General features: G+C 38.1%; 1 protein-coding gene across 1 annotated transcript in view; it reads right to left on the reverse strand.

The window, feature by feature from the left end:
- Positions 1-2570: 2570 nt before the first annotated feature.
- The window catches only part of col2a1b (collagen, type II, alpha 1b), a 42694-nt gene continuing 20547 nt past the window's right edge, over positions 2571-24717 (reverse strand). Inside the window, exons 19-54 of the mRNA XM_026307638.1 lie at positions 23807-23905; positions 23645-23689; positions 23067-23165; positions 22865-22918; positions 22540-22647; positions 22081-22134; positions 20863-20961; positions 20365-20418; positions 19119-19217; positions 18841-18894; positions 18392-18445; positions 17905-17958; positions 17627-17680; positions 17200-17244; positions 17011-17109; positions 15382-15489; positions 15234-15287; positions 15012-15065; positions 14836-14889; positions 14495-14548; positions 12804-12911; positions 12402-12455; positions 12211-12264; positions 11329-11490; positions 10159-10266; positions 8957-9064; positions 8595-8648; positions 8096-8203; positions 7389-7442; positions 7103-7210; positions 6884-6937; positions 6650-6757; positions 5413-5701; positions 4954-5141; positions 4357-4599; positions 2571-4087 (exon numbers count right to left, since the gene is read on the reverse strand). Of these exons, the coding sequence (XP_026163423.1) occupies positions 3941-4087; positions 4357-4599; positions 4954-5141; positions 5413-5701; positions 6650-6757; positions 6884-6937; positions 7103-7210; positions 7389-7442; positions 8096-8203; positions 8595-8648; positions 8957-9064; positions 10159-10266; positions 11329-11490; positions 12211-12264; positions 12402-12455; positions 12804-12911; positions 14495-14548; positions 14836-14889; positions 15012-15065; positions 15234-15287; positions 15382-15489; positions 17011-17109; positions 17200-17244; positions 17627-17680; positions 17905-17958; positions 18392-18445; positions 18841-18894; positions 19119-19217; positions 20365-20418; positions 20863-20961; positions 22081-22134; positions 22540-22647; positions 22865-22918; positions 23067-23165; positions 23645-23689; positions 23807-23905 (3342 nt within the window). The 3' untranslated portion in view covers positions 2571-3940. The remainder of the gene's footprint in view (positions 4088-4356; positions 4600-4953; positions 5142-5412; positions 5702-6649; positions 6758-6883; positions 6938-7102; positions 7211-7388; positions 7443-8095; positions 8204-8594; positions 8649-8956; positions 9065-10158; positions 10267-11328; positions 11491-12210; positions 12265-12401; positions 12456-12803; positions 12912-14494; positions 14549-14835; positions 14890-15011; positions 15066-15233; positions 15288-15381; positions 15490-17010; positions 17110-17199; positions 17245-17626; positions 17681-17904; positions 17959-18391; positions 18446-18840; positions 18895-19118; positions 19218-20364; positions 20419-20862; positions 20962-22080; positions 22135-22539; positions 22648-22864; positions 22919-23066; positions 23166-23644; positions 23690-23806; positions 23906-24717) is intronic.

Consider the following 24717-nt stretch of genomic DNA (forward strand, 5'->3'; position numbering starts at 1 on the left):
AATATGTATAAACATTCATGTTCCCCTTCAAATGAATTGTAATAACCTGGTGGTCCCTTCATTTTTCCTCCTGTACCATCCCTGTGTCATTTTATATATTTACCCAATACTTTATTTTAAAGGAACAATATGTAGGCTAATATAGCTACGTACTGTTGTAAATCAGAAAATGAGCATGAAAGAGTCATGCTAATCTGAAATACTGTCTTCTCTAATAACAATACCACAGCCAGTATGTTCCCCTTTGAAATTTCCCATAGATATTTGTAAATGTGGCATCAGCTGCTGCTGTCCATTACAGCTTACAAGCAATGTTGCGCCTCCTGCATGTATGAATTTGGAATGTTTCAAAGGTCAGAGCTCTATTTATAGTATAGGATATTTGGTCATAAATGTGGCTTTTTAATTCAAAACACTTAATCTATTGTAGATTGTAATAATTCTAAATTAAATATTAAAGATTACGTTACACTTAGCAATTATTTTTAAAAAATCCATATTTTGCTCATTTGCATGTTGTTTCACTTTATCTTAATACAGTTTTAGCAGTTGCACATTCTTATAAAAAGTTCTTAAAGTTGTGGACGACTGAAAAGCACCAAGAAATGAATTAAAGCTGCATCAACTTAGAAACACAATTTCACTTAGGCCTATTTTGAAAAGATGGTCTGGATGTGTACGGCAACATGGCTCCTTTTGCCTGACTTTTCAAACAAACAAACAAACAAACAAAAAAAATAAATAAATGCCAGCCATTGCAATATATTGTTCCCACTAGTGTTAAATTCGAGACCTGATTAATTGTAAATGTAGTCTTTGCATAAAAATAAAAATATAGGTTTTAGTTAAAAAGTAGTCAACAGTATTTTTACGATACAACGGGTTGCCACATATGAAACTAATGCTAGTTACTAGCTGTCACAGTGTGATCCAATCATGGAAGGAAGTACCGAGTCCTGGAGTCGAACTTTTCTGACTTTTATTTTGACAATGACCTGCATTACCCATTTTAAACGCCAGGTGTCAGTGCTACATATTGCTCCTTTAAAAGCAGGTGAAATTTTTACAAAGTACTGACATTATTCCCACCAGCCTCAGTTGTGGTTTGTGTTTAGCACTAATTAGCAAATGTTCGGATGCTAACATGCTAAACTAAACCAGTTGATGGTCGTATGTAACATTGTACCTGCTAAACATCAGCATGTTAATAGTGACAGCATGATAGCATGCTGGTATTAGCATTTAGCTCAATGTTTCCAGCATGTTATATATCCTTTAATCTGTAAGGGATTAAAGTGTACAGTTATCAACTATTAAAGTGTTAACTAATGGATATAATAAAGTTTGGAGTTGGTGACAGCAGAGGCAAAACTTTCTGTGTAACTTACTATAATGTGTTAAATGTGGCATGTGTTGGTGAGGATAAACACAATTAGTTAAAGCAGAAGTAGAAGAGTAATGTTATTAATTTGTAACGGTAATGTAAATCCTGATCTTTGGTGGTAGACCACAGGCTAAAAAGTGAGAATAAAAAGTTGGATTTTTGCTTTGTGACTTCATAAACTAAACTGTGAACAGTGAAGCAACGTCGGTGTAACTTTCCATGCTTAGAATGCGTCTTGAATGTTACCTGTCTGGCTAAAATACTGAATCTAATTTTGATGTTACTAGAGTTCAGTTTCCCAAATACACTGTTACCATTGATATAATCTTTATCCTTCTTGGCTCATTATGGTACAATAATCACAAACACAAGAACCAAGCATATCTTTTGTGTGTAGTTTTTTTTTTTTTCTGTATGTATTTTTTTTTTTTTATTGGATATATATGGCTGTCCTGCTGATTTGTTTTCTCTCCTGTTTGTGTGCCAGTAATAGGATAAAGTCAGATTGGAAACCATAACATTAAATATTAAAAGCAATTTCAGGGTAAAAACAGCAAATGTATAAAAAACAAAAACATTGTGCCACTTCATTCATAGAAATGCTTCAACTGTTTATTGCTACTCTATGTTGAAAAGGGCAAAATGAGAGAGAAGTGATAGATATACAAGAAGACACAAGTTCACAGAATGAGCTGAAAGAGGTTTGGCAGTGTTTGGTATTTCTTTTATTTTTCTGTATTTAAATTTTGGGGCATTTTTGCCTTTATTTAAAAAGTAGAGAGGCAGACAGGAAATAGGAAGACCTGTGGCTTGACCCAAATCACCAACGTTGTGAAGTGCGCTCTTGCATTACAAGTGCCCACTCACAAATCATGGCATCTTTACCTATATGTACAAACTGAAGGAAATGATTGGAAAACTATCTTATACATATATAAATTTTCACCAATGATAATGGCCCCACATTCATCAATCCTTCCACTGCCTTTTTGTGAAATCTTGTTTTTGTCTCCCTGTTAATACATCTGGACATCACCACTAAAAAACAGTGTAAGGTGTAAGCAGGGCACAGTGAAATGTTTAGGTGTGACTTTTTTTTTTTTTTAGGGAATCTCCTTGGGGAAGAGTCAAAACCATTGTCCCAGATATTTCACATAATGGAATATGAATAAAAAGGAACTTCAGCCTGGGTTTTGTCTTTTATTTCCAATTTACATTAATTAAAACGTAACAAAAACAAGTCATGATCATAATAATATAATAATACTATTATTAATAAAAAATATACACAACCTCACACAAAAGAACCATCTGCACTGGCTGTAGAACTGGAGCAACAAATTCAAACACACCTTAAATCTCTGCAATGGTGTGTGTTTTTGCCAGACAGAAGGTATGCCCTGTGTGAGGAGACTGAAGGGAGGAATTAGAGAGGGATCGGGGTCAAAGGTCCCAGCAAAACAGGGGTAGCAGACTGGGTTTTCATAATCAAACTTATTTTCCTAAAAAAAATTGGATTTGTAAAAGCAAAGATTCAGGGGAATAGACCTTAGTTTAGTTTTTTTTAGTGTGAGGTAGACTTAAAATATCAAAACAAATCTAAAGAAAAAAGTTAAATTCATTCCAAATTGGACATGCCTTGATTGTAATACTTCATTAGGGGCCTGTTTGTTTATAGGTTTAAGGAAGAGGTTGGGGCAAGGCAGTTGACATTTGTAACCCTGAAATCTAAAATCCCAGGGTAATATGCTCTCTTTGAGAAACTGTATATATATGTATACACACATATACATATATACAGGTCACTACAATGAGTATATGATTGTTAAAAAATAGACTGTTTTTCAACAATAGCACCATTGACTTTTATTATAATACACAGTAACTTTTAGATACACACTGTGGTGACAGAAATAAAAGCACCTGCACTTTCTAAGTTGCTAGATTTTTGGTTTCAAAGAGATGTGTATGCTTTAGTGGATATGGTACAGGAATAGGGTAGCTAGGATAGAGGAGGAAGTAAGAGGAAGTTGGTGGATAAAGTTTTTTTTTTTTCTTTCTTTTTTTTAAATATGTGTAAGTTGGCTCTTCTTATTACTTAGTAACAAACTCAGTCCTCCCACACCTGGGACCCGAATCTTAACAATAAATAAATAACTCCAGCACATTTTTCTCTCTAGTTCCCTGGTATGTTGCCATACTATGCTCATACTTCCTCCTCTTTACTGATGGATGTGGGTTTGTAGCAGGCAAAGGGGGTTGCTGTTCACCCAGGGTGAAGTAGGGGCTTTTGGGGAATGCCAGGTGTCCATAGGGGAGGCAATTGGAGGCAATGCTGAATGAATCAGAGATGACAGTTGCTGGTGCCATTCAGTGCAGATATCCTATGGAGTTCGATTTGGAAAAAAGCACTTTTTATTTAGAAGACAAGTCCCATTCAAAAAAGTGTCTTGATTTTTCTTTCTCTCTTTCTTTCCTCCTTTTTCTGAAGTGTGCTCCTCTTTCATTGTATTTTTTTTTTCAAAATTTTACTTCTTTATCTTCTTTTAGACCTCTTTACAAGAAGCAGACTGGCCCAAGATCAACCCCGAACTCCTGCTCTGCTCCACCAATATCCATAGGGGCAATGTCCACAATGGGCAGACGAGAGGTCTTCTGTGATTTATATTCGATCACTGTCTTGCCCCACTGTCCCGTGTGTTTCTGTGCAGAGGGAAACAATACAATGGCTGGTAAATGACCTGTGACATCTCTAAAATTGTGGAGAATGGACTGGGTTAATGAGTGAATGAACACCAGAGAGTAAAAGAGAGAATGCTGAATACTTATAACAAAGGGAACCTGACCCATATACCAATTTAAATATATTTTTTCTATTTAAAGTTTTATTTTATTCCACTGTAAACATGATTTAGCATATGCATGTACAATACAATATATTAACATGAAAAACTGTTAATGTTCAGTCTTACCGTGCAACCATCCTCCATCACACTATAAGTGAATCGGCTGTTGCCCTCAGCTCTGATCTCCACGTCGTTGGAACCCTGCAGCAGCACAGCCTTCTTCAGGTTGCCTGCTGAGGCATCCATGTAGGCCACACTGTTCCTACAGTGGTAGGTGAGGTTTTGAGAAGCCTCGGTGGACAGCAGTCTCAGGAAAGTCATCTGAATGGCAGCAGTGTTGGGTGCCAAGCTGTCATCACCATAGCTGAACTGCATGAGGCCACAGGTAAGACAGGGGAAGTGATGATTAGACCATCTGTTATGTCTGTTGCATGTTTTGGGGCGTTAGTTTGACCGTTATGCATTCCTATTGACAAGTAAGGCCTATCATTTGGGGTTTTGCACCAATTTTCACCTAGATTTTATGTTCTCACACATTCAGTGTAATAGGAAGTAAAAAGAAAAACTGACAAGAACATGTTTGCTGATGATTGGAGCGAAAAACAGTTTTGTCCACTGTCCACTTCTTAAAGTCTGTTCCATCATCGCTGATGGGTATGGTCAGAAGTGTGCTTGTTTTACACTGTAGCTCAAAAGAAAACTGAAAATCAAGGTGCAACTTACGTGGAATCCTCCATTCATTGTCTCTCCAAACCAGATGTGTTTGCGTTCCTTGCTCTTGCTGGACCACCAGTTCTTGCGAGGAATCTTAGAAGGCTTGGGGTACACACAGGACTCCCCTGTCTCCATATTGCAGAACACCTTGATTGCATCAACGGTGCAGCCCTGATTAGGATCAATCCAATACTCTCCTACAGACAGATATAAAGAGAGGACAAAACATCAAATCAACCTCCATGATGAGATTTTCCCCTCCCCGTATCTGTGGCTGCAGAATAAATGATTATAATTTCAAATTTAATATATTAAGTTATAATGTATTATGTATTCCCAGCCTACACAACCTTTATTTACCCCAAATCTTGACTGTACCAAACTGGCTGCCACAATGAAATGTCATTTAACCTCTGATTCCTTCATCATCTTGCCCCAATCTGATCAATTTCTCTCCATGTCACTCACCGCTCTTCCAGTCAGGATGGCAGAGCTTCAGGTCTCTGCAGGTGCGAGCAGGATTTTTCTTGGATCCCTCGGGACTGCGGATGTTCTCAATCTGGTTGTTGAGAGATTTGAGGGTGGCATCCACCTCAGCATCGTGCTGACGGAGGTTTCCAGAAGCTTGGTCAGCCCTCATGTACCTGAGAGGATCAGGGCCCTTCTCAGTCTGACCCAGACCAGCGAAGGCAGACATATCAATACCAGGGCCAGGTGGTCCAGGAAGACCAGGGGGTCCGGGGTTGCCAGGAGGACCCTGAGGAATAAAGAATTGGGAGAAATATACATAATTATATTTGATGCTTCACACCATTTGGACATTTTTTTAAACTTGTGAATTCTCAGTTTTACTTGACAATGTATTACTGTGGTGGTATGCCAAACATACAGAGCACATACAAAGGTGAAAGCACAAACATTAAGGAAATTCAAAACACCTATAAAATTATAAGCACAAACACTGGGATGCTAGAGGGAGTGATGAGCTTGATTTGGACAGATGTCAAGAATAGCTATTTTTGCATGTCAGCAGACTTTAAGGCTTTTACTCTTGTATGCATTTTGTGATTTGCAGTTTCCGCTAAAGATTAATTAGTGAGTGATTTTGGACAAAGTCTGATGGGATCACAGAAGTATCTACGTTGTTTTTGCCTGTCCAAATTGAGTTAATTGCTCCCTCAGAGCATTTCCATTGTTGAAAACCTTTTGCAGCATTTTTCTTTTTGTGTGTGTTACATGTTATATATGTGTATATATGTATGTATGTGTATATATATATATTCTGATGTTGCGGTCAAGTCAAATCGGATTTGTATAGCTCTTTACTGCGAACTCTACTTTAAACAATACACTCTGTCCTTAGACCCTCTAATTGGAATGCTACTGACAGTGAAATTATAATTTTGTAAATTTGACTTTTTAGTATTTTATGGAATCTGAAATTAACTGAAATGAAAAGAATATCGATCTTATCCATATTTTGGACTGGCCAGTGTGTTTATATGTGTAGTTAATGTTTTTTCTATTTGTGCCTTTGATTATTTGAAAAAAAATGTTAAAAAAAGGCTATACTGGATGTAAAGATGAATTTTGTGCTGTGTCACTAATTTACATCATATGGGATGTATATGAGTTAAGTTTTATCTTGTTATAATTTAGAAAAAGAACAATGTGACAGGCGGAGAAAGTTCTGGTAGACACTCACAGCAGGACCAGTTTCTCCACTGCGACCACGAGGTCCGGGAGGTCCAATGGGTCCTGGCAGGCCATTTGTGCCATCCTTGCCAGCAGGGCCGACAGGTCCAGGTGGTCCCTATGTGTAAAGATAGTGAAAAACTCTTGATGATAAGCTTTAAAGACATTTCATTAGTCTTTCAGTTCAAAGGGACATTTAATTAAATCATCAACTGAGATGATTTTTGAAAGTCTGTGTGCTCACTCTCTGTCCAGCAGGTCCAGCAGGTCCAGTTGCACCCTGGTCTCCAGCTTGACCCTACAACAAATGATGATTATGTTTACACATACTTGATCATTACGGTGATGATAATAAGAAGCAAGTAAACGGAAGCACATGGAACACTTGAAATCATTAGACTCTTGTTGCACAAAGACACACATATGTGCCATGCATATATTTACATTCAGTCTGGATGCTTACCGGAGGTCCAGGCAGACCTTGCAGACCAGTGAAACCCCTGTGTCCCTTCTGTCCTCTTTCACCAGATTCTCCAGCCTCACCCTTGTCACCGCGAGGTCCTTGGGGTCCCTGAGAACAAGTGGACAACATCTTAATTTGCCATTGTTTGCGTGGTGACACGTTTTCATTTTGTAAAGTTCAAAACTTTATTTCACATATACAGTTCTGTGTTCATTTTGGTTTGTGTAGGTCAAAACTAATTCAATATGGTTCATGCACATGTGCTAATGTTTGTAAAAATACATACGGGCATTCCTCTGGCTCCAGCAGGTCCTGGAGATCCGGCAGGGCCTTGTGCACCCTGAAAAACAAAAACAAAGGGTAGTTATAGTATGAACACAGTGCTTAAAAAATACTGAAGCAGTGTTTTGAGTGTATAACTTCTATTTAAGTGAGGATTATTATTGTCATTACGTAGTAGTGTTGTTTTTAAACAGGCATTAGCATTTTGCCACCCAAGCACCTATAAGTCAGTGTGTGTACATACTGTATACTCATCTCTGTGCCCCATTGCCACAATGAGGAATAATTGGTTTTACCATATACATAGGTCACTAGTGCTACTTAGGATAAGAGGACAGATTTCTAGTGACACTTTAGTAACCATAAGGTAAACTATGTCTTCTATAGTAAGGCAGTTCTGCACTAAAGTGCATTTAAGGAGCATATAATGTACATTAGTAACAACAAACCTTTATACAACTACTGAAATGTTCAAAATAAATCCTAGTAAAAATGGGAAAAGTGAGCACTTTATTTCATTAACCACAGGCAAGTTAGTCTTCTGTGCTTATACTATCAAACAATATGCCAATTTAAAGCAGGTGAAAAATCTACCTCACTGAAATCATGCCTCTTGTTGACTTACATTAAAGGTTTTCTAGAAACATATTATTGAACCAAAAAATTGACACCACATTTTTTAGACAGTTTTTACTTAGTGCTACTACTCACAGCCTCTCCTCTGTCTCCCTGTTTGCCGGTGGGACCAACTGGACCAGGAGCACCAGGAGCACCTGGAGCACCAGGGGCACCAGTAGGACCAGTGTTACCACGATCACCCTGCAGCACAAAGAGCACAACAGTTAAGAGAGGGAAGCTATCCTCTGCCTTCAGTCTATATGGAAATGCTGAGGTACAGTAAGACAGTAAAATGTCTAATATACTGTATATATTTGAGATATTTAATTAAAATGTAATGTGTGAAAAAAGATGCATCAAAAAAGTGACATTGTCCAACAACAGTAGCTTTTACAAACTAAAAGGATAACTTATTTGTGGGAGCAGACAGAAAAATATGATTCAACATGATTTTGCCTATATTAAAAGTTACTGCATTTTCAGAAATTTATAGAGGATTTAGCAGGGTAGGATTAAAAGGACAGGCCTGGCATATGTAATTCAGAGGATTTGACCTAGTGTATCTTAGTAAGGAAGAGTATGTATTTATTACCTTAACTCCAGCAGCCCCATCTCTACCAGGAGGTCCATCAGATCCAGGGTTTCCCTGTCAGAAGACAGAACAATATTAAGTATTAATAGCTTCCACCTCCACAATGCCAGATGTCCTATTGAATAGAGATCAGCTGCATAATGAACTCTGCTCCAGCAAAATTGATTAATAATACAGTGTAAACACAATGCAAATATATACAAGACACAAATAGCAATGCATTTTAATTGACTTGGCCTTCGTGCGTAAATTCTGCGACTTAAATCATGGAGCATGAACAGCTAGAAGCCACTGGGCTAAATACATTGTAATAGCTGTGAATCCAAACACACACACACACTGTGTGCTCGGCATTCTCTGACCTCTCTGCCAGGTTCGCCTGCAGGTCCAGTGATTCCAGGAGGTCCAACAGGTCCAGGGGGTCCCCGGTCTCCAGAGGCACCAGGAGTTCCCTGCTTTCCGGGCTCCCCCTGAGAGGAAAGACAAGGACTTATTATTATTACAGTTTTGCTAAATCTATTCAGACAGGAATTACCCAGTGACACAACTCAACATGTGATTCACCCACTGGCACATTCATTTACACAGTGTGATTATGTAGTCACTATTACATCACTATACTTACATTGTTGTTTATATATTTGGCCAATAATATCCTCCAAGTTCAAAAACAGGTACATATAAAACAAGTAGATAGATAGATAGATAGATAGATAGATAGATAGATAGATAGATAGATAGATAGATAGATAGATAGATAGATAGATAGATAGATAGATAGATAGATAGATAGACGTATATAGTACATACAGCTCTTACCTTAACTTTTATCTATTCACCAATCTCCCATAATGGCATTTTCTACAACCAGTACTGACACCTGATTCATCCTGCCTTAAGGACCTGCTAACTTAATTATGCTCTGACAAAAACTGACACGCAGGCTACTTAATCTTAAAAATGAATTTGTATTTTTTGCATGTTTTTATTGAAACGATCAAAGCTAAGAATAAAGAACATGGCACAAAATATTGCCTCAGTCTAGAAACTCCAAACTTTGAATACCTGCTGTCTTCAAAGGTTCCAAATTTACAGAAATCTACACTGTCACAGAAACTATAGTGTGCAGTTAAAACTTTACTACTGTTGAAATATTCCTGGCTGAGTTTGGCATCACTGCTGTTTTCTTGGCATGTCCTACATTAATGTGTAAGGACATGTCTGCTGAAATGTTTCACATAGGGGACATGGCACATGTCACATATCAAAACGTGTGGGATGGAAGCGCGTGTCTTGTCATATTTTACATCAAGTGGAACTAGTTCACCAGGAGAAAAGCCCCAGTTCATGTGAGATGCGATTTGACTGTGATCCAATTAGGACACAGCAGAATGACAGTCCAGAGCTTGTTATGGATTTTTTTCTGTTCTGTACTGAGTGTACTTGTGCTCTTGAGGCATTTCAACTGAACTGAATTGAATATGGTATACATTTCTACAAAACAACCAATTTGAAAAAGGGCTTTAGGATATTGTAACTGTAATTTTACTGTAATGTTACTTACAGAGGGTCCAGGCAGACCAGGGAAACCTCTTTCACCACGCTGTCCAGGTAGACCAACAATACCCCGTTGACCAGCCAAACCTTGAGGACCTGAAGGACCTGGGGGACCCTGAGAATGAAAAGTAAGATGTGGGAAACACATTGAATTTGTGGTAAATGCAGCAACAATCAGATAATTGGTGATATTTATGAATGTGTTTCAAAGGGTTTTATTTGTGTCCTGTTCTTGTGTCCTGTTCCTTTTTTTTCTGTTATGGTCCTGTTTCTTTATTTTAGAGTGATCTTAGATTTATATGTTCTGTCATTTGCTTCACCCTGAATTTTAGCAAATTTGAACTGTGGCTACACATATCAATCTCTGCATCAAAGCGCTCAGGTCTACTTCATCTACACCACCACAGTCCACTCTACCATGTCTTGCAGTGCAACATTGAAACCTCCTGGAGTCCATGTTCACAATAAACACCTCGCTCAAAGTGACACCTGAGACCCATCTTTCAGGTGACAATGACTGATGTGTTGATGCAGGTTGAAGATTTCATATATGTATTCTGTAGTTGGATAGGGTCTCAACTCAGTGGCTATTTTCAGGTTTGACCATGCAATCATCTCTGATATGCCATTATCTTGACAGGAACTGTCATGTGTTTATGATGTGTGCTTGTGTGTGTGAGAGAGAGAGAGAGAGTGAGTGAGTGTGTGTGTGTGCGTAGTGCTGAGTGTAAGTAAGGTAAAAGCCTGGGATCCTGTCATCAGGCTGTCACAGGGCTTGTGCTGCCCGTGTGCTGTCATGTGTCTTGATCTGCTATTAGAGTCAGTGATGGACACTTTTTATTAATAGAAAGTGTGCTCTGCTGCTGTCCATTACTGATGAAACTGGCTCTTTTGGCTGACAGAGCTACATAAAAGTTGACAGATGTGTGGACAGCTAACACATTTAATAATTTTCTTTTTCTATATGGGCACCTGTGTTCACTTTGATGGTGTTCAAGGAGATGTGCAGCCTGAAGAGAAAGTACAAGTCCCTTATATACAGTTCATGCATGTGGGTGCTTAGAGGCACTGGAGGGGTATTTCAGCCATGACAAGATCAAGAAATAATAGATTATGTTAAAGCCCAACAGTATCTTGAGTTATATAGAAGAATATTAGTCAAGAATGACAAACTTACGGGAGGACCATCCTCTCCAGGATCTCCCTTCTCTCCAGAAGCCCCAGCAGCACCACGGAGCCCAGCGTCACCCTGCCTGCCTGGGGGTCCAGAATCTCCTCTCACACCCTTGGGTCCATCTTTACCAGGAGGGCCAGCAGGACCTGCAGGTCCAGGATTACCCTACAAAAAGTGGAGGAAGACGTAACGTATGTTAAATAGAATCACATGCATTCAATGACATTACATTATAGCACATCAATTCTGTAGCCTACACACACATTTATCTGTACAGAGCCATCATGTTTTTATTATTTTAATGAGCCCCTAGTTGCCTGTGCATCTTCTAATTAACTATCAATAACACATATCTCACCCTTACACAATCAGACATTTTCTCACAATATGTTGTACTTTCTTTTAGCTAGAGCGTAAAAACATTCTGAGCAAATGACAACTCCTGCTGTGTGAGACAAGCTGTCTTAGTGGTGCATAGGGGCTGAAATAGCCCGTGTCAGGCTTTACTGGTGCTAATTAAAAACGCTTCCTTGGTGACAATAATTCAGGTGTCAGGCAACACTTCTGCTGCACCTGGTTCTTGCTTGTAAACCACAAAGCTCATTTTTTCTTCCTGACTTCTGTCACAGTACATGATTTTTAAAATTAATCTGTGTGTGGAATGGTTTTAGAGAGTAAGGGATTGGAATATGTATCAACTCATTCTTTTAGTATATATGAAAGTAGCGTACACTACAAAAATATCAATAAGAGTACATATACATATATATATATATATATATATATATATATATATATACATATATATATATATATATATATATATATGTGTGTGTGGGAGGAAGGATACTGGGTTGAACTACACCATAAGATGACTGAACTTACATTGGGGCCTGGGGGTCCAACTCGACCAGCAGCTCCAGGGAAACCAGTGGCACCCTAGAGAGTAAATACTTAGTAAATAATTGAGATACATCCAAAAAACAATGTGATTAAATAATGGTTTCTGCATGTACTACTATATAATAGAAAATAAATGAAAGTGAGACAGTTGGTACTTTCAAAAGGTCACTTACAGGAGGTCCCTGAGCACCACGAGCACCTTTAGGTCCAGAAACACCAGTAGGACCCTGGAATAGCAAACATACTTCTCATTACTGTCTGCCAGTTGTGTGTTTTATAGAAGACAGTATAAACCTACATAACTAAAAAGCTTTCAGCTACTGTAAAATAATGTTGGAATCTATTCAGTGGGCAGATGGTCTGTGTACCTAATGTGGTACAATCAGCGACAAGGACAGCTTTCACAAAGTTGTTCAGTGTTCATGTGGAATTTTCTAATTATTTGTTTACCTTCATCCTCTGTCAGTAAGTATTTCTTTATTGAAAGAAAACTTCTTTTGACTGCAAATACCTTATGTTTTACTAGAAAAAAGACTATTTTTTAGGAGTGTGTAACAGCTGAGAGTAACACCCACTGCAGGTCCAGGAGCACCAGATGGTCCTTGGGGTCCTGGGGCACCAGCATCTCCCTTCTGCCCAGATTCTCCCTGCTCCCCCTTGATTCCAGGCTGACCGTCAGCACCCTAAAAAAGAAAATAAAATTTAATTAATTAAATTATTTAAAAAAGAATGATGAAATAAGTCATTACATGTGTCATGTTCAAATTTGTGAGTGAGCTATTTGTTAAAAAGCATAAACTACCTGATTCCCTAAAATAAATATAGTGAATGGGGCATTCTAATTTTGCACATAAAGGCAGGTCATTGTTATTGTTACTTAGCCTGTGAAAACAGTTGTACTATAAAATGTTTTCTGGGGTTTCATAACAGAAATCAAAATAGAGTAGTGGAGCAGGGCACACCCTGTACTTATCTATCACAGGGCTACTAACCACTGTACCACTGTGACATATGACAACCACTAAGCTTTATGAATCTACACGGAAGATTTAAACTCTCAGATATAATGAGACTGCATAGTTTTTGAAAGACAAAATAACATTCTTTCTCTTCATAAACATTAAAACACACTTGTGTTCAATTTATTTCTCTCTGAAAAAACCTTAATTAGTCTGCTGTAGCCATTAGGCTGTGGTTGCTAAAATGTTGGATAAATACTGTCAGTTCACTGATTTTATTTTAAAATTGACAGAAAAAAGGTATAGAGGGACATTAGTTTTCCTCACATTTTCCTTCTTTCATGATGAAACTTGACTGGGGTTGTGACCGCGTTCAACAGAAATTATTTTCTATCTATCCATCCATCCCACTTAGCATTGTTTTTGTTTGCTTTTTAACAACCAAGTAAACAAACTAAAATATGTCTTAAGAGCTCACTTCCACATTGTAAAACTAGAACACACAGAATAAGTAATGTAATCAGAATCCCAGAGTGTGTAAACTTTAAATACAAATCAAATTCTGGTTAGTGTTGCTTAGAGCAAAATGTGATGAGTGAACTCATTATATACCGTAGAGTGTTTTATTTTTTAGGTGTCGGATCAAATTGATAGTATTGAATGTGCAAGTAGCTTTGTTTGCCTCTTGTGAAATGCTTGAATTGTAGGCATTACAATAGCCTACTGGACAGTTTTAGTTTTCACATATTTCCCCACTGAAGAAGCTTTGCCTGTGTCATGCAGCAAATTGTAGTCTCTGTTTACGATACTTGTGTGACAGCTGACATAAAGCAAGGGATAAGGCTTAGGTTTGTGCTCAATAAAGCCTATACTGATCAGGCAAAAGACCCCTCAATTGGCCCAGTTAGACTGGGACATCCCTAACAAAGACGTCCAACTGTCTACACACTGATCTCACTCAACAGAATAATTCACTGAGAAAAACATGTTAGGATAAAATAAACATTCACTGATAAAACAGGAGAAGACAATTCAATTAAATATTGGATGTTTCATATTTTCTCCATTATTAACATTCTAGAGACGTTGCATTACTGGTTATTTAAAGATGTTAGTTTTAGTGCTTTGACATTAAATATAGGAGTATTTTTTATTTTATTGGATCTGCACTTGATATAAAATTTTATTTTATTGAGAGTTTTTTTTATGCTGTAACTTATTAACCTTGCTAGTGTGGATCACTCAAGGGTTTGTCATGACTTTTTTTCTGCAAATATAAGAACTGGTCAGTGTTTCTTATTACTTACAGGGGGTCCAGCAAATCCAGCAGATCCAGGAGGCCCAGTCTCACCTCTGTCACCCTGAAAGAGGAAGGGAGAGAAGCAGCCAAAATTAGTTCTGGGTATGATGCTGAATGAGAGGAACAGAAAAAAATGTGTGTGAACTGCTCAAAAAAATGATCTCTAATCTTTCTGGATGACTGACTTTAAAGGTAATCTGACTCACAAATAGTATTAAAATATTCAAAAAATCCTCCTGAAAATGAAAATGGTAGAAAGGTGTTGAGATAAATCACTTTTTCTTTTTTACTAAGATAATGGCATCCCACATTTAAATGAATTGATGCAGGTTGAACTGTGATACCTACAGGAGCACCGCGTGTACCAGGAGCTCCAGAAGGACCAGCGGGGCCAGATTCGCCCTATATGAAAACAGATTCCAAAGATGAATGTGGATCCAAATCACAATCACAAATAGATATGGTAAGTGAAAGCACAAGCAAAATGCTTTTAGTGACAGTTTTAGACAAAATATAATACTCACCTTCTCACCATTGGGACCAGCAGGGCCAGGAGGACCAATGGGACCAGTGAGACCCTGTGACAGGAAACGGGGAAAGTGTGTTAAGACTTTCAAAAGTTTGAACTAACATAATAATTTAAGATTTAAAGGTAGGAATATTTGTGAAGCAATACATGATGGGGGTTATGTGCATCACTGACTGTTATGATTTATGAAAAACAAAACTGATGACATTTTACTCACTCTGGCACCATCTTTGCCAGGAGCACCTTCAGGTCCTTTCTCTCCAGTGTCACCCTAAGGGGATTAAAGAAACAGTCACCTGGCCGTTACAGGCGTCATATTAATATTTAACATATTCTGTCATTACAATGTTCTTGTCATGGCTTACTCTGTCTCCTTTGGGTCCAGAAATGCCAGCACCTCCTCTTTCTCCAGGCATACCTTGCAGGCCAGGGGGTCCCTGAGCTCCAGGGGCACCAGCAGGTCCTATAGCTCCCTATTATAGAGCAGAAATTATTGGAGATGGATTAGTGCAATTACAGCCGTGGGTTGAGAAAAGAGAAACATCGCCTAGAAACTTCAGGCTTCTCTACATTAAATAATTGTATGTAGCATTTGTTACATATTTAACAGTGTTTGCATCCTGATTAAATCAAGATTTTAGGCTGAAGCAAGATTTTTTTGTGAATATGTTTTCTGTCACACTTCAGATTTCTTTTTCTTAAAAAAAAAAGATTGCTTTTGCTATAATTTTGCATTTCTTTTATATGAGGCAGAAATACAAAAATGTTGCTGTCACTGAGTGAGCAGGCGTCTGCTTAATTCAACAAAAGAGACCTATAATTATTTTTGTTTTAATATGTTTTGTTCAAAGGACTGGAACAAAACAAATGGAAAGGAGTGAGACTGAAAAACAGCTGAGTTCAGTCTTATTTACCTGACACAGGTTGTTCACAGATTAAAATAAAATTTGCCTACTTTTATAAAAATGTAATCATATTCCATGTGATAATTTTGATGGTGGACCCACCATCCCACCATTGATTCTGTATTTTAGGTAGAACACCAAAATCTCTATACCCTGCAGCAAAACTGAAAATTGAAGCAAATGTCGACTTTGAATTTTTTAAGTTTACCAGGCCCAGTGCTGGACAAAGTTTATCAGTCTCATTAGCAGGGCTTTCTGTTGGCAGCCTCAGACTTACCAAAAACATTCTGCTGCTGATTTCCATCCATTAAAGTGCAACTACACGGCTCAAACAGCCTTGATGTAGTATTTTAACTTAAGGGGGTAAAACGTGCAGTTTTGCTGCAAATCATTCTGCGCCTTTCTCAGAATCCTGATTCACCCTGAGTAAATTGTCTGTTCAATCCTCCTCCATCACTCATGTCAGCTCTATAATCCTCATCCTCCCTATCTGCTCCTGTCTGACCTTAAGGGAAGAAAAACTATGAACTGGGATTAAAATCTGACCAGATAAAAAAAAAAAAAAAAAAAAAAACTGTGGAAATAGCAGTTGCTCTGAGCTCTTCCCCTGCAGCTGTGACACATTACTACAGTGGCTGGTATTTGTTGATGGCTGATAAACAAGTGGGTGTGCAGCTTGATTGAACATACACCAAAGTACACCAGCCATTTAGGAATGTAGAGAAGTCACTGTTTCTCTTTAAAATGCTCACACTTTATAAACTGATTAAAATATTTATTTTAATTATTAAAGTGACTGAATGCAGATTAAGAGTCTTGCGTCATGGAGTCTCACTACTGTAATAACAGTATTTTATTGAAATGATAACTACACAATGTTTCCTGCAGTGTATCAAAGGATGTTTTTAAAATAATCCTACAAAAAAGTTATTGTAGGATCATTGTAGAAATTTGCTTCTCTCTGCTTTTTACTCCTGTTGCGACCCTTCACATTTCTTCTGTGGTCCCTTGTTAGGATCAAGGTTGTGTATATTTAATAAACTGTATAATCTGCCTTTCTTTCAGTATTACACCAAACACTGAACTCACCTTGGGTCCATCAGTTCCAGGAGTTCCAGGTAAACCTCTGGGTCCCTGCAGACCCTGAGGGCCAGCAGCTCCTCTCTCTCCGGGGAAACCACGTTCTCCCTGATCAGTGACACAGTGACAATTAACATCGTATCACTGACAGTCAGATAACCACAAACTAGTTAAATTACATGATGACTGCCAACTTACTCTGGGTCCAGTAGCACCACCCACTCCAGCCTCTCCAGGAACACCCTTTAAAAAGACAAAATGGGAAAATGAGAGAACGGACATATGCAACTAGTTTTTAACAAGTCAAGCCTTATATGTGTAAAAAGAAGATCTACTACAACTAGTTAGAATATCTCACAGCACTGGCCAAGCTCAACTAAAATTATTTATGAAACTGACATTTAGAAGATGTATTAAATATAAATGAAAGAGAACATGCTTAAAAACATCTTATGCTAAACTGTTTCCTTCCCAGTGATAAATAAATTATCTGAATAACTGAAAATAAATACCAGCATTTTAATGAGAAGGTTTTTTTTTATTTTTTATTTTATGAATCAAGACTGCAAGAACCCTCAAAGTTAGTTTAAGACACAGCTACATTTCACTTAAAAAGTGCACGAACCGGGTCACCGGGCTTGCCTCCCTCACCAGGGGGACCAGGAGGTCCAGGCAGACCCTGTGTGCAGGAGAAAAACAAAATGAGAGATAAATACACTGACACATCAATAAACTAAAAAAAAAAAGTGGTGATTAATGTGTGTATATCTAAGTCTTATAGTATAAAAACAGCAATAGCATCCCTACTGTACTGTACTCTACTGTACAATCAGAGAAACAGTTGCATTCATACATAAACTTTAACAGGCAGTTTAAGGTAAAGGGGTGAGCTGACAGACTCACCTGGAAGCCAGATGGACCAGGCTGTCCCTGTTCTCCTCTCTCTCCAGCAGGACCCTACATTGATAATCCACAATTTATAATCACAGTCCACTTCTATCATTAACTACATATAAATATCAGCGATTTAACATATGATTTAAGAGGGTGGAACAATAAATGATATATTCACCATTTATGCAGCACTGATATTAAACATTGTAAGGATACTATTGTTTTTATATATCAGGTTTTCTCTGATTAAATGGGCTTATTTTTATTTATCGCACCAAAACTTCAAAACATGCTGAAAGTCTGTGAGTCAGTGATGATGTTTTACAATGTCAAGACATATATGTCAAGGACTTTTAAGCCCAGACAGAACTATCATTGAGGCAGTCTGGGAAATGGAGATACTGAAGGCTGCTTATAAGTGTAGCCTGTGAGAAGGGAAAGATAATATCAGTGCTGAAGAGAAATGGAGTGGGATGGGTGAGGTCAGGACACGTACAGCAGGCCCAGGGGGTCCGGCAGAGCCAGTTTCTCCATCTTTGCCAGGGAGACCCTGTGGAGCAAAAGGAGGAAGAGGGTGGACAAAAATAGAACTTCATCAATAATTAAATCATAGATGATGTGATTATTTAGGTGGACATTTGAATAATTTAACAATTGAGCTTTTCAATATGCCTCTTATGTAGAAGTGGAACACGTTTTATAATTTCATAATCATAAACATGTAGAGTTTGAAAACAATATATTACATTCCCCAAATAGTACTTTAATGTTACATCCTTGATTAATTTATACATCGATATTGTTTTACTATATGTGGTAAGTATAGTATAGTTTTCTGTTAAATCAGGATGGATGGACTTTAAAATGTCGTAAAATGGAAACATATTACAGCAATTTGAAAGATGCAAGAAGGTTATTTAGGCTTAAAAAGGTGAACTAACTTACTCGCAGACCAGGAGCTCCAGCCAGTCCCTTCTCACCAGACTTGCCATGCTCACCCTAATCACACAAAATGCAAATAGTCAAGAGACTAGATGTGGTTACGTTTGATGTGAGGTAAAAAACATGAAATTGTTCAACAATACTACAGTAATACAATAATACAGATGTTGCTGAACAGGTACAGTGTGTATTTTTGATTCAGGGACTTAAAAAGTACAAAAGTTTTATGGGTGTAAAACCTGATATATTGAAAGAAATGTGCTGTCTATACAAATACTTACAGTTGCTCCCTTGGGCCCAGGGAATCCCATGACACCGGGCTGTCCACGGGCTCCCTGTGGGCCAGGAGGTCCTGGACGTCCATCCTCACCAGAACCTCCCTATTCAAATAGAGGAAACCAATCAATTGTAGAGCCCCTTGAAAAAATACAAGTACTGTCCACATCAAAAAATCAACAATTCAATTAGATAGTCTGCAGACAAACCACATAACAAATAAAAGCAATCATGCCATAACAATTGTGACGAGTCAAAGGCAGTTGTAAAACAACAGATCTGATAAACTGTTCGAACATCTAGAGCCAGCAATGGAAAATTGTAAATTACACTTGGATTTCAACTGGGAATTAGGATGAAGAGGAGTAATTGCTTAAAGGATCTGGTCAGCTCTGGGGCTTAAGGTTTGGAGTGGGGTCTAACAGGGAAATATCCCACATGGCCAAAGGATATCCAACATCCAATCAATTTGTTGAGAAATTCACTGCCTCCTTTGCTCCTAAATAAAGTAATCCTTCAGGGGTAAACTAGGAAAACCAGGAAGCAATGAAATAACATCCAATTCCTTTAATCAGAATCAGTCTGTCCTTATTCCAGTCAGTCAAAATGTCAAAATGTAAGTATAAAAAATGTGAAAATACTACTTTTACAGTAGTATTTTCAGTACTACTTTTCATATAATAATGTTTCACATTCATAAAAATGTAGAACATACTGTATGACAGAATGGCAACAAAAGACTTCAATTTTACTTTATCAAATGGCCAATTTGGTGACTGTCTACAAGATGTGCCAGTTCATCAAAAATAATTCAGATTATCAAGGATGTAATGAAAATTTTCTTAAACAACATAGGACTTACAAAACTGAAGAGAGTATATGCAGCACGTTAATATATACAGAATGATTATGGAAAACGGGAATCTGTCCAGCAAACACAGCCCCAAATGAAGTATGCTCTGTGCTCTGGAGCCCCAAATGCCTGTGCTCTGATTTCAGTGTGAAAGCTGTAGTGTGTGAGAAAAATGGACAGTTCAATAAATTTCAAACACGAACATCACTGAGGATGGATAATCTGATGAAAGTACTTATGAGTGATTATGTGATGAAAGCACATTTTGTAAAATTCTCTTCCTGGCATAAACACAAAACACACATCCCTCTATACAAGGAGGGAGGCTGTGTGATTATTAGTGATTTACTAAGACACAATGACATTGTTGTTTATATGACATGAAAAAGGACACTTACAGAAGGCCCAATTTTGCCTTGAGGACCAGCGTCACCAGGGCGTCCAGTCAGGCCCTATGACAGAAGGAGAAAAACATGGTTTATAGCTTGCAAGAGTCACACATCACATCACACAAGCTGAAAACCCTTAGTGCTGTGGGAAACTATTTACAGAGCTGACAAGCATGAATGAGTGAACACTTAAAATTGCTAGTCAAGGTTATCTCAAGCTGTGTTTATGGATTTACAGTTGTTAAAGGTGAACCTATTATACACACCAAAGTTTGTTTACAGGGTCTTGTCTACCACTGCATATGTGAAAAAAGTTAAATTAATAAATTAAATGTAAATATTACCTCAAATTATCTTCAGGTATTGTGTCTACTAAGAAATGGACTTTTCATGTGTTATGCTGATACTAACATGTATAACACTTATTTGGGCATGTTTTAAAGCACATTTCTGCAGATCACTAACACATATCTGTCATAATACATTTAAGGTAAAGGAAGAGCTTACCCTGGCACCAGGCAGACCAGGCTCTCCAGGACGGCCAGGGTCACCATTAGCACCTTTAGGACCGCTGGCACCAGGGGATCCACGCTCACCGGGGGCTCCCTGTGTTAGGAGAAAAGAGTGTAAGAGTTGGTCACTCAGTCGATCACCGAAGAAGGCAACACTTCAATTCTCAAGCCCCAGAGGACGTGGGTTTCCCTGTGAAGAGTGTGAATGAGTTTCATTGACCTTGTGGAGATGTGAAGATTAAATTCTGACAGACTCATTTTGGTATGAAAGGAGCTGTGCTAGGGGAAGGTAATGTTAAATGAGATGCTGGTGTGGGTGACACAGGGCATCTAGGGGCACCACTGCATGGTGGGTTTATGATTTATGCTACCACCTTGAGGCCACATGCTGGAGTTACATGTATCAGTGCAGCCTTTACAGCGAGCTCCTGATGAAGTCATTAAGAAGCTTTAGTGCTGATGATTTTCAATCCCAGCTCTTCACAAAAATTGTTTATTAAGTTCCTGGGTTAAGATGCTGATCTGAATTCAGTGTGAACTTTTTGAGGAGGCACTTTAATAAATCCAGGCCTCAAACACATTATTTCAACACCATAAGCTGCTTGTGATTTGGGAATCATTATGAGTTCATGAGATGAATATTTTTTCTTTCAGAGATGTAATCAGGGATAACAAAATGCTCAGTGTAAACTTTTGCCAAAATATTACATTTACATTTTGGTTTTTGCCTTTGTTTTCACAGCTCACATTCTTCTATTCTTGCGCTTTTTATGCCAATGGTAATTATGTCACAAAATGCTGTAAGTTCAATAACATGCAGCTACTGCAGGAAAACCTGCAACTTTTGGTCTCATACAGTATTTTGTAAAGAATTGAATATCTAAGGAAGCCAGTTTTTCTCTAACACCTTTTGGGGAAAAAAGGCTGTAACAATACATGTGTTACGTTATGTTGAGATTTATTCATGCAATTCAGAAATGTAATCCTCTGACTGACTGCATCACAAACAAAGTGAAGTCCAATGAGAAAACTGTATTTCCACATACAATTTGGAGCAGAGGGAATAGATTAATTTTCAGTTTCACGGACTTATACCTGTGACTATTGATACAATAGCTGCATAAATTTCCATATCTGTCATGTCCTCTGTCAGACATGTATCCTCTAAATGCAACCTCTTCTCAGAAACAAGGGAAACCTGCATCGTACTCACTTTGGGACCAGCCAGACCATCTTGACCGGGGAAACCACGGTTACCAGGTGCTCCCTACACAGAAAACACAAATCCAGAGTCAAAATGATAATTAGAAAAATAACAATAACAAGTAACTAAGACAAATTTGGTCCTTGAAGAGGTTCCCACTTACAACAAAATATGGAACAGCTCAATATTATTAAAATGTTGTGTAAATGAAATTTCACCATATTAAAATTTCTGTTTTCTTATCCTCATATGTCTAATATACACACACCTATACAATATATTACTATTTTATCAGCGACAAAAACTCTCGTATGATTTTTATGGAACATAACATTGTTCCAGGGTCGCAGTGATTTGTATTAAGAGATCTGTAACATAAACATATTTGACAACACCTGCAACTACAAAACAGCATACATTTTTCAAATGAGAAGATAACTTAGTTTCAGCCAGTTTTATGGTACTTACTCTCTCACCAGGAGGTCCAAGTGGTCCAGCTGAACCGGGTTCACCCCTGGGTCCTCTCTTGCCCTCTTCTCCTTGTGGACCAGGTGCTCCTTGAAGCCCATGTGGTCCCTGGAAAACATATCCATAATAGACTCTGTTTATATAGGAAAAGCAAAAAATGTTTTTCCATATACAACACTTCCTGGAAAAACCTTTAGGAGCCCTAGCTCTTTTCAAATGTCTGAAGTTTCTGCTGAATTCATATTTACTTGATCTGGGTATTTTGTGGAGTACATGAAAACAAGGAGGTAAACAAGGACAAGAAAAAGGAAACAACAAAACTCACAATTTCTCCTTTGGGCCCAGCCTCTCCCTTGAATCCTGGAATTCCTGGGTCTCCCTAAACAGCAACAGATACACAGGCAGACAAAAGAAGGTGGAGGAGATTAACAAAAAAATCAGTTGTTATAAGCTTCTATGTTATGTTATTTTTAGGAATTGGAAAATGAGCAGAAAATATTAATTATGAATTGGGACTTGATTCATACAGATGTTCCTTTAGGCCCAAGAGGTCCAGTTGCTCCCTGGGGCCCAGGAGGCCCACGAGGTCCAGGGAAACCAGGAGCACCAGCAATACCAGGAGCACCCTAGAAGAGGGGATGTCCCCAGAGAGAGACATACAGTTGGTGAGCTGGTCAGTTGACTGTCCATATAGTTGGATGTGGATTTAGAGATGAATCAGTGATAATATTTTTCTTTGGCCACTGAAGTTTAAAGGATGTTTAGCTATCTTGTCTTAAGTTTACAAGAAGGCTCAGTGTGATTTTGTTCTGCTCATTGGTCAGATACAGTAACAGTATCATCTAGTTTTTCATATTTTATGAGTCAGACCAGGTCCTGTGAGATTTTACAGTCTGTGGACTGGTGATGTGAAACATGTTGCCACCCCATTTACAATGTAATGGACCTGGCCTTCTGTTAATGTAGAGATTATATGTACTAAAGCAGCTCTTATATGGACTATGAGAAGACATCACTAGCATTTCCACTATACAACAGTTAAATAGAACAGTATACAGTAAGATATTGGTAGTTTTAATTAGGGACATATAAGTTTTAAACTTACAGCAGATCCTTTAGCTCCAGGGATACCATCAGTTCCAGGGTTGCCCTGTAAAGAAAAAGAGACAAAGCAAGTCAATAGAGGTGAAATAACTGGTCCTGAAACAGTTATCATTCTGAATCAGGACTAATCAATAACATATAAATATTTATAAGCGTCACTTACAGAAGCGCCAGCAGGTCCAGATGATCCAGGAGTGCCAGACTCTCCACGAGGTCCCTGAGCACCTTCAGGTCCACGAGCACCAGTAGGACCAGCCTCTCCCTGGTCAGCAACACAGAATAAAGTGAAAAAAAAAAGACATTAAATTACTTAGCAAAAAGCAGACAAAGAAAAACAGAAAACTAATACTGAAAAAATAGACAATGCAGTGGCTATAGTTTATATTTTCAAAATAATAGACAATACTAAGCTTAAGATCATATAAAAGGAAATTTGGGATGAACGGAGCTACATTTACATGCAGATATTTTTTTAGGTTTTGTCTAAATGGAGACTTGTCTGTTTAGCCATATACCCAACACAACCTTAAAAGTATACGTAGCATACACTACAGTGGGTACGGAAAGTATTCAGACCCCTTTAAATTTTTCACTCTTTGTGTCATTGCAGCCATTTGCCAAAATCAAAAAAGTTCATTTTATTTCTCATTAATGTACACTCAGCACCCCATCTTGACAGAAAAAAACAGAAATGTAGAAATTTTTGCAAATTTATTAAAAAAGAAAAACTGAAATATCACATGGTCATAAGTATTCAGACCCTTTGCAGTGACACTCATATTTAACTCACATGCTGTCCATTTCTTCTGATCCTCCTTGAGATGGTTCTGCTCCTTCATTGGAGTCCAGCTGTGTTTAATTAAACTGATTGGACTTGATTAGGAAAGGCACACACCTGTCTATATAAGACCTTACAGCTCACAGTGCACGTCAGAGCAAATGAGAATCATGAGGTCGAAGGAACTGCCCAAGGAGCTCAGAGACAGAATTGTGGCAAGGCACAGATCTGGCCAAGGTTACAAAAGAATTTCTGCAGCACTCAAGGTTCCTAAGAGCACAGTGGCCTCCATAATC

The sequence above is a fragment of the Mastacembelus armatus genome, chromosome 5, assembly GCF_900324485.2.
Source record: "Mastacembelus armatus chromosome 5, fMasArm1.2, whole genome shotgun sequence".
NCBI lineage: Eukaryota > Metazoa > Chordata > Actinopteri > Synbranchiformes > Mastacembelidae > Mastacembelus > Mastacembelus armatus.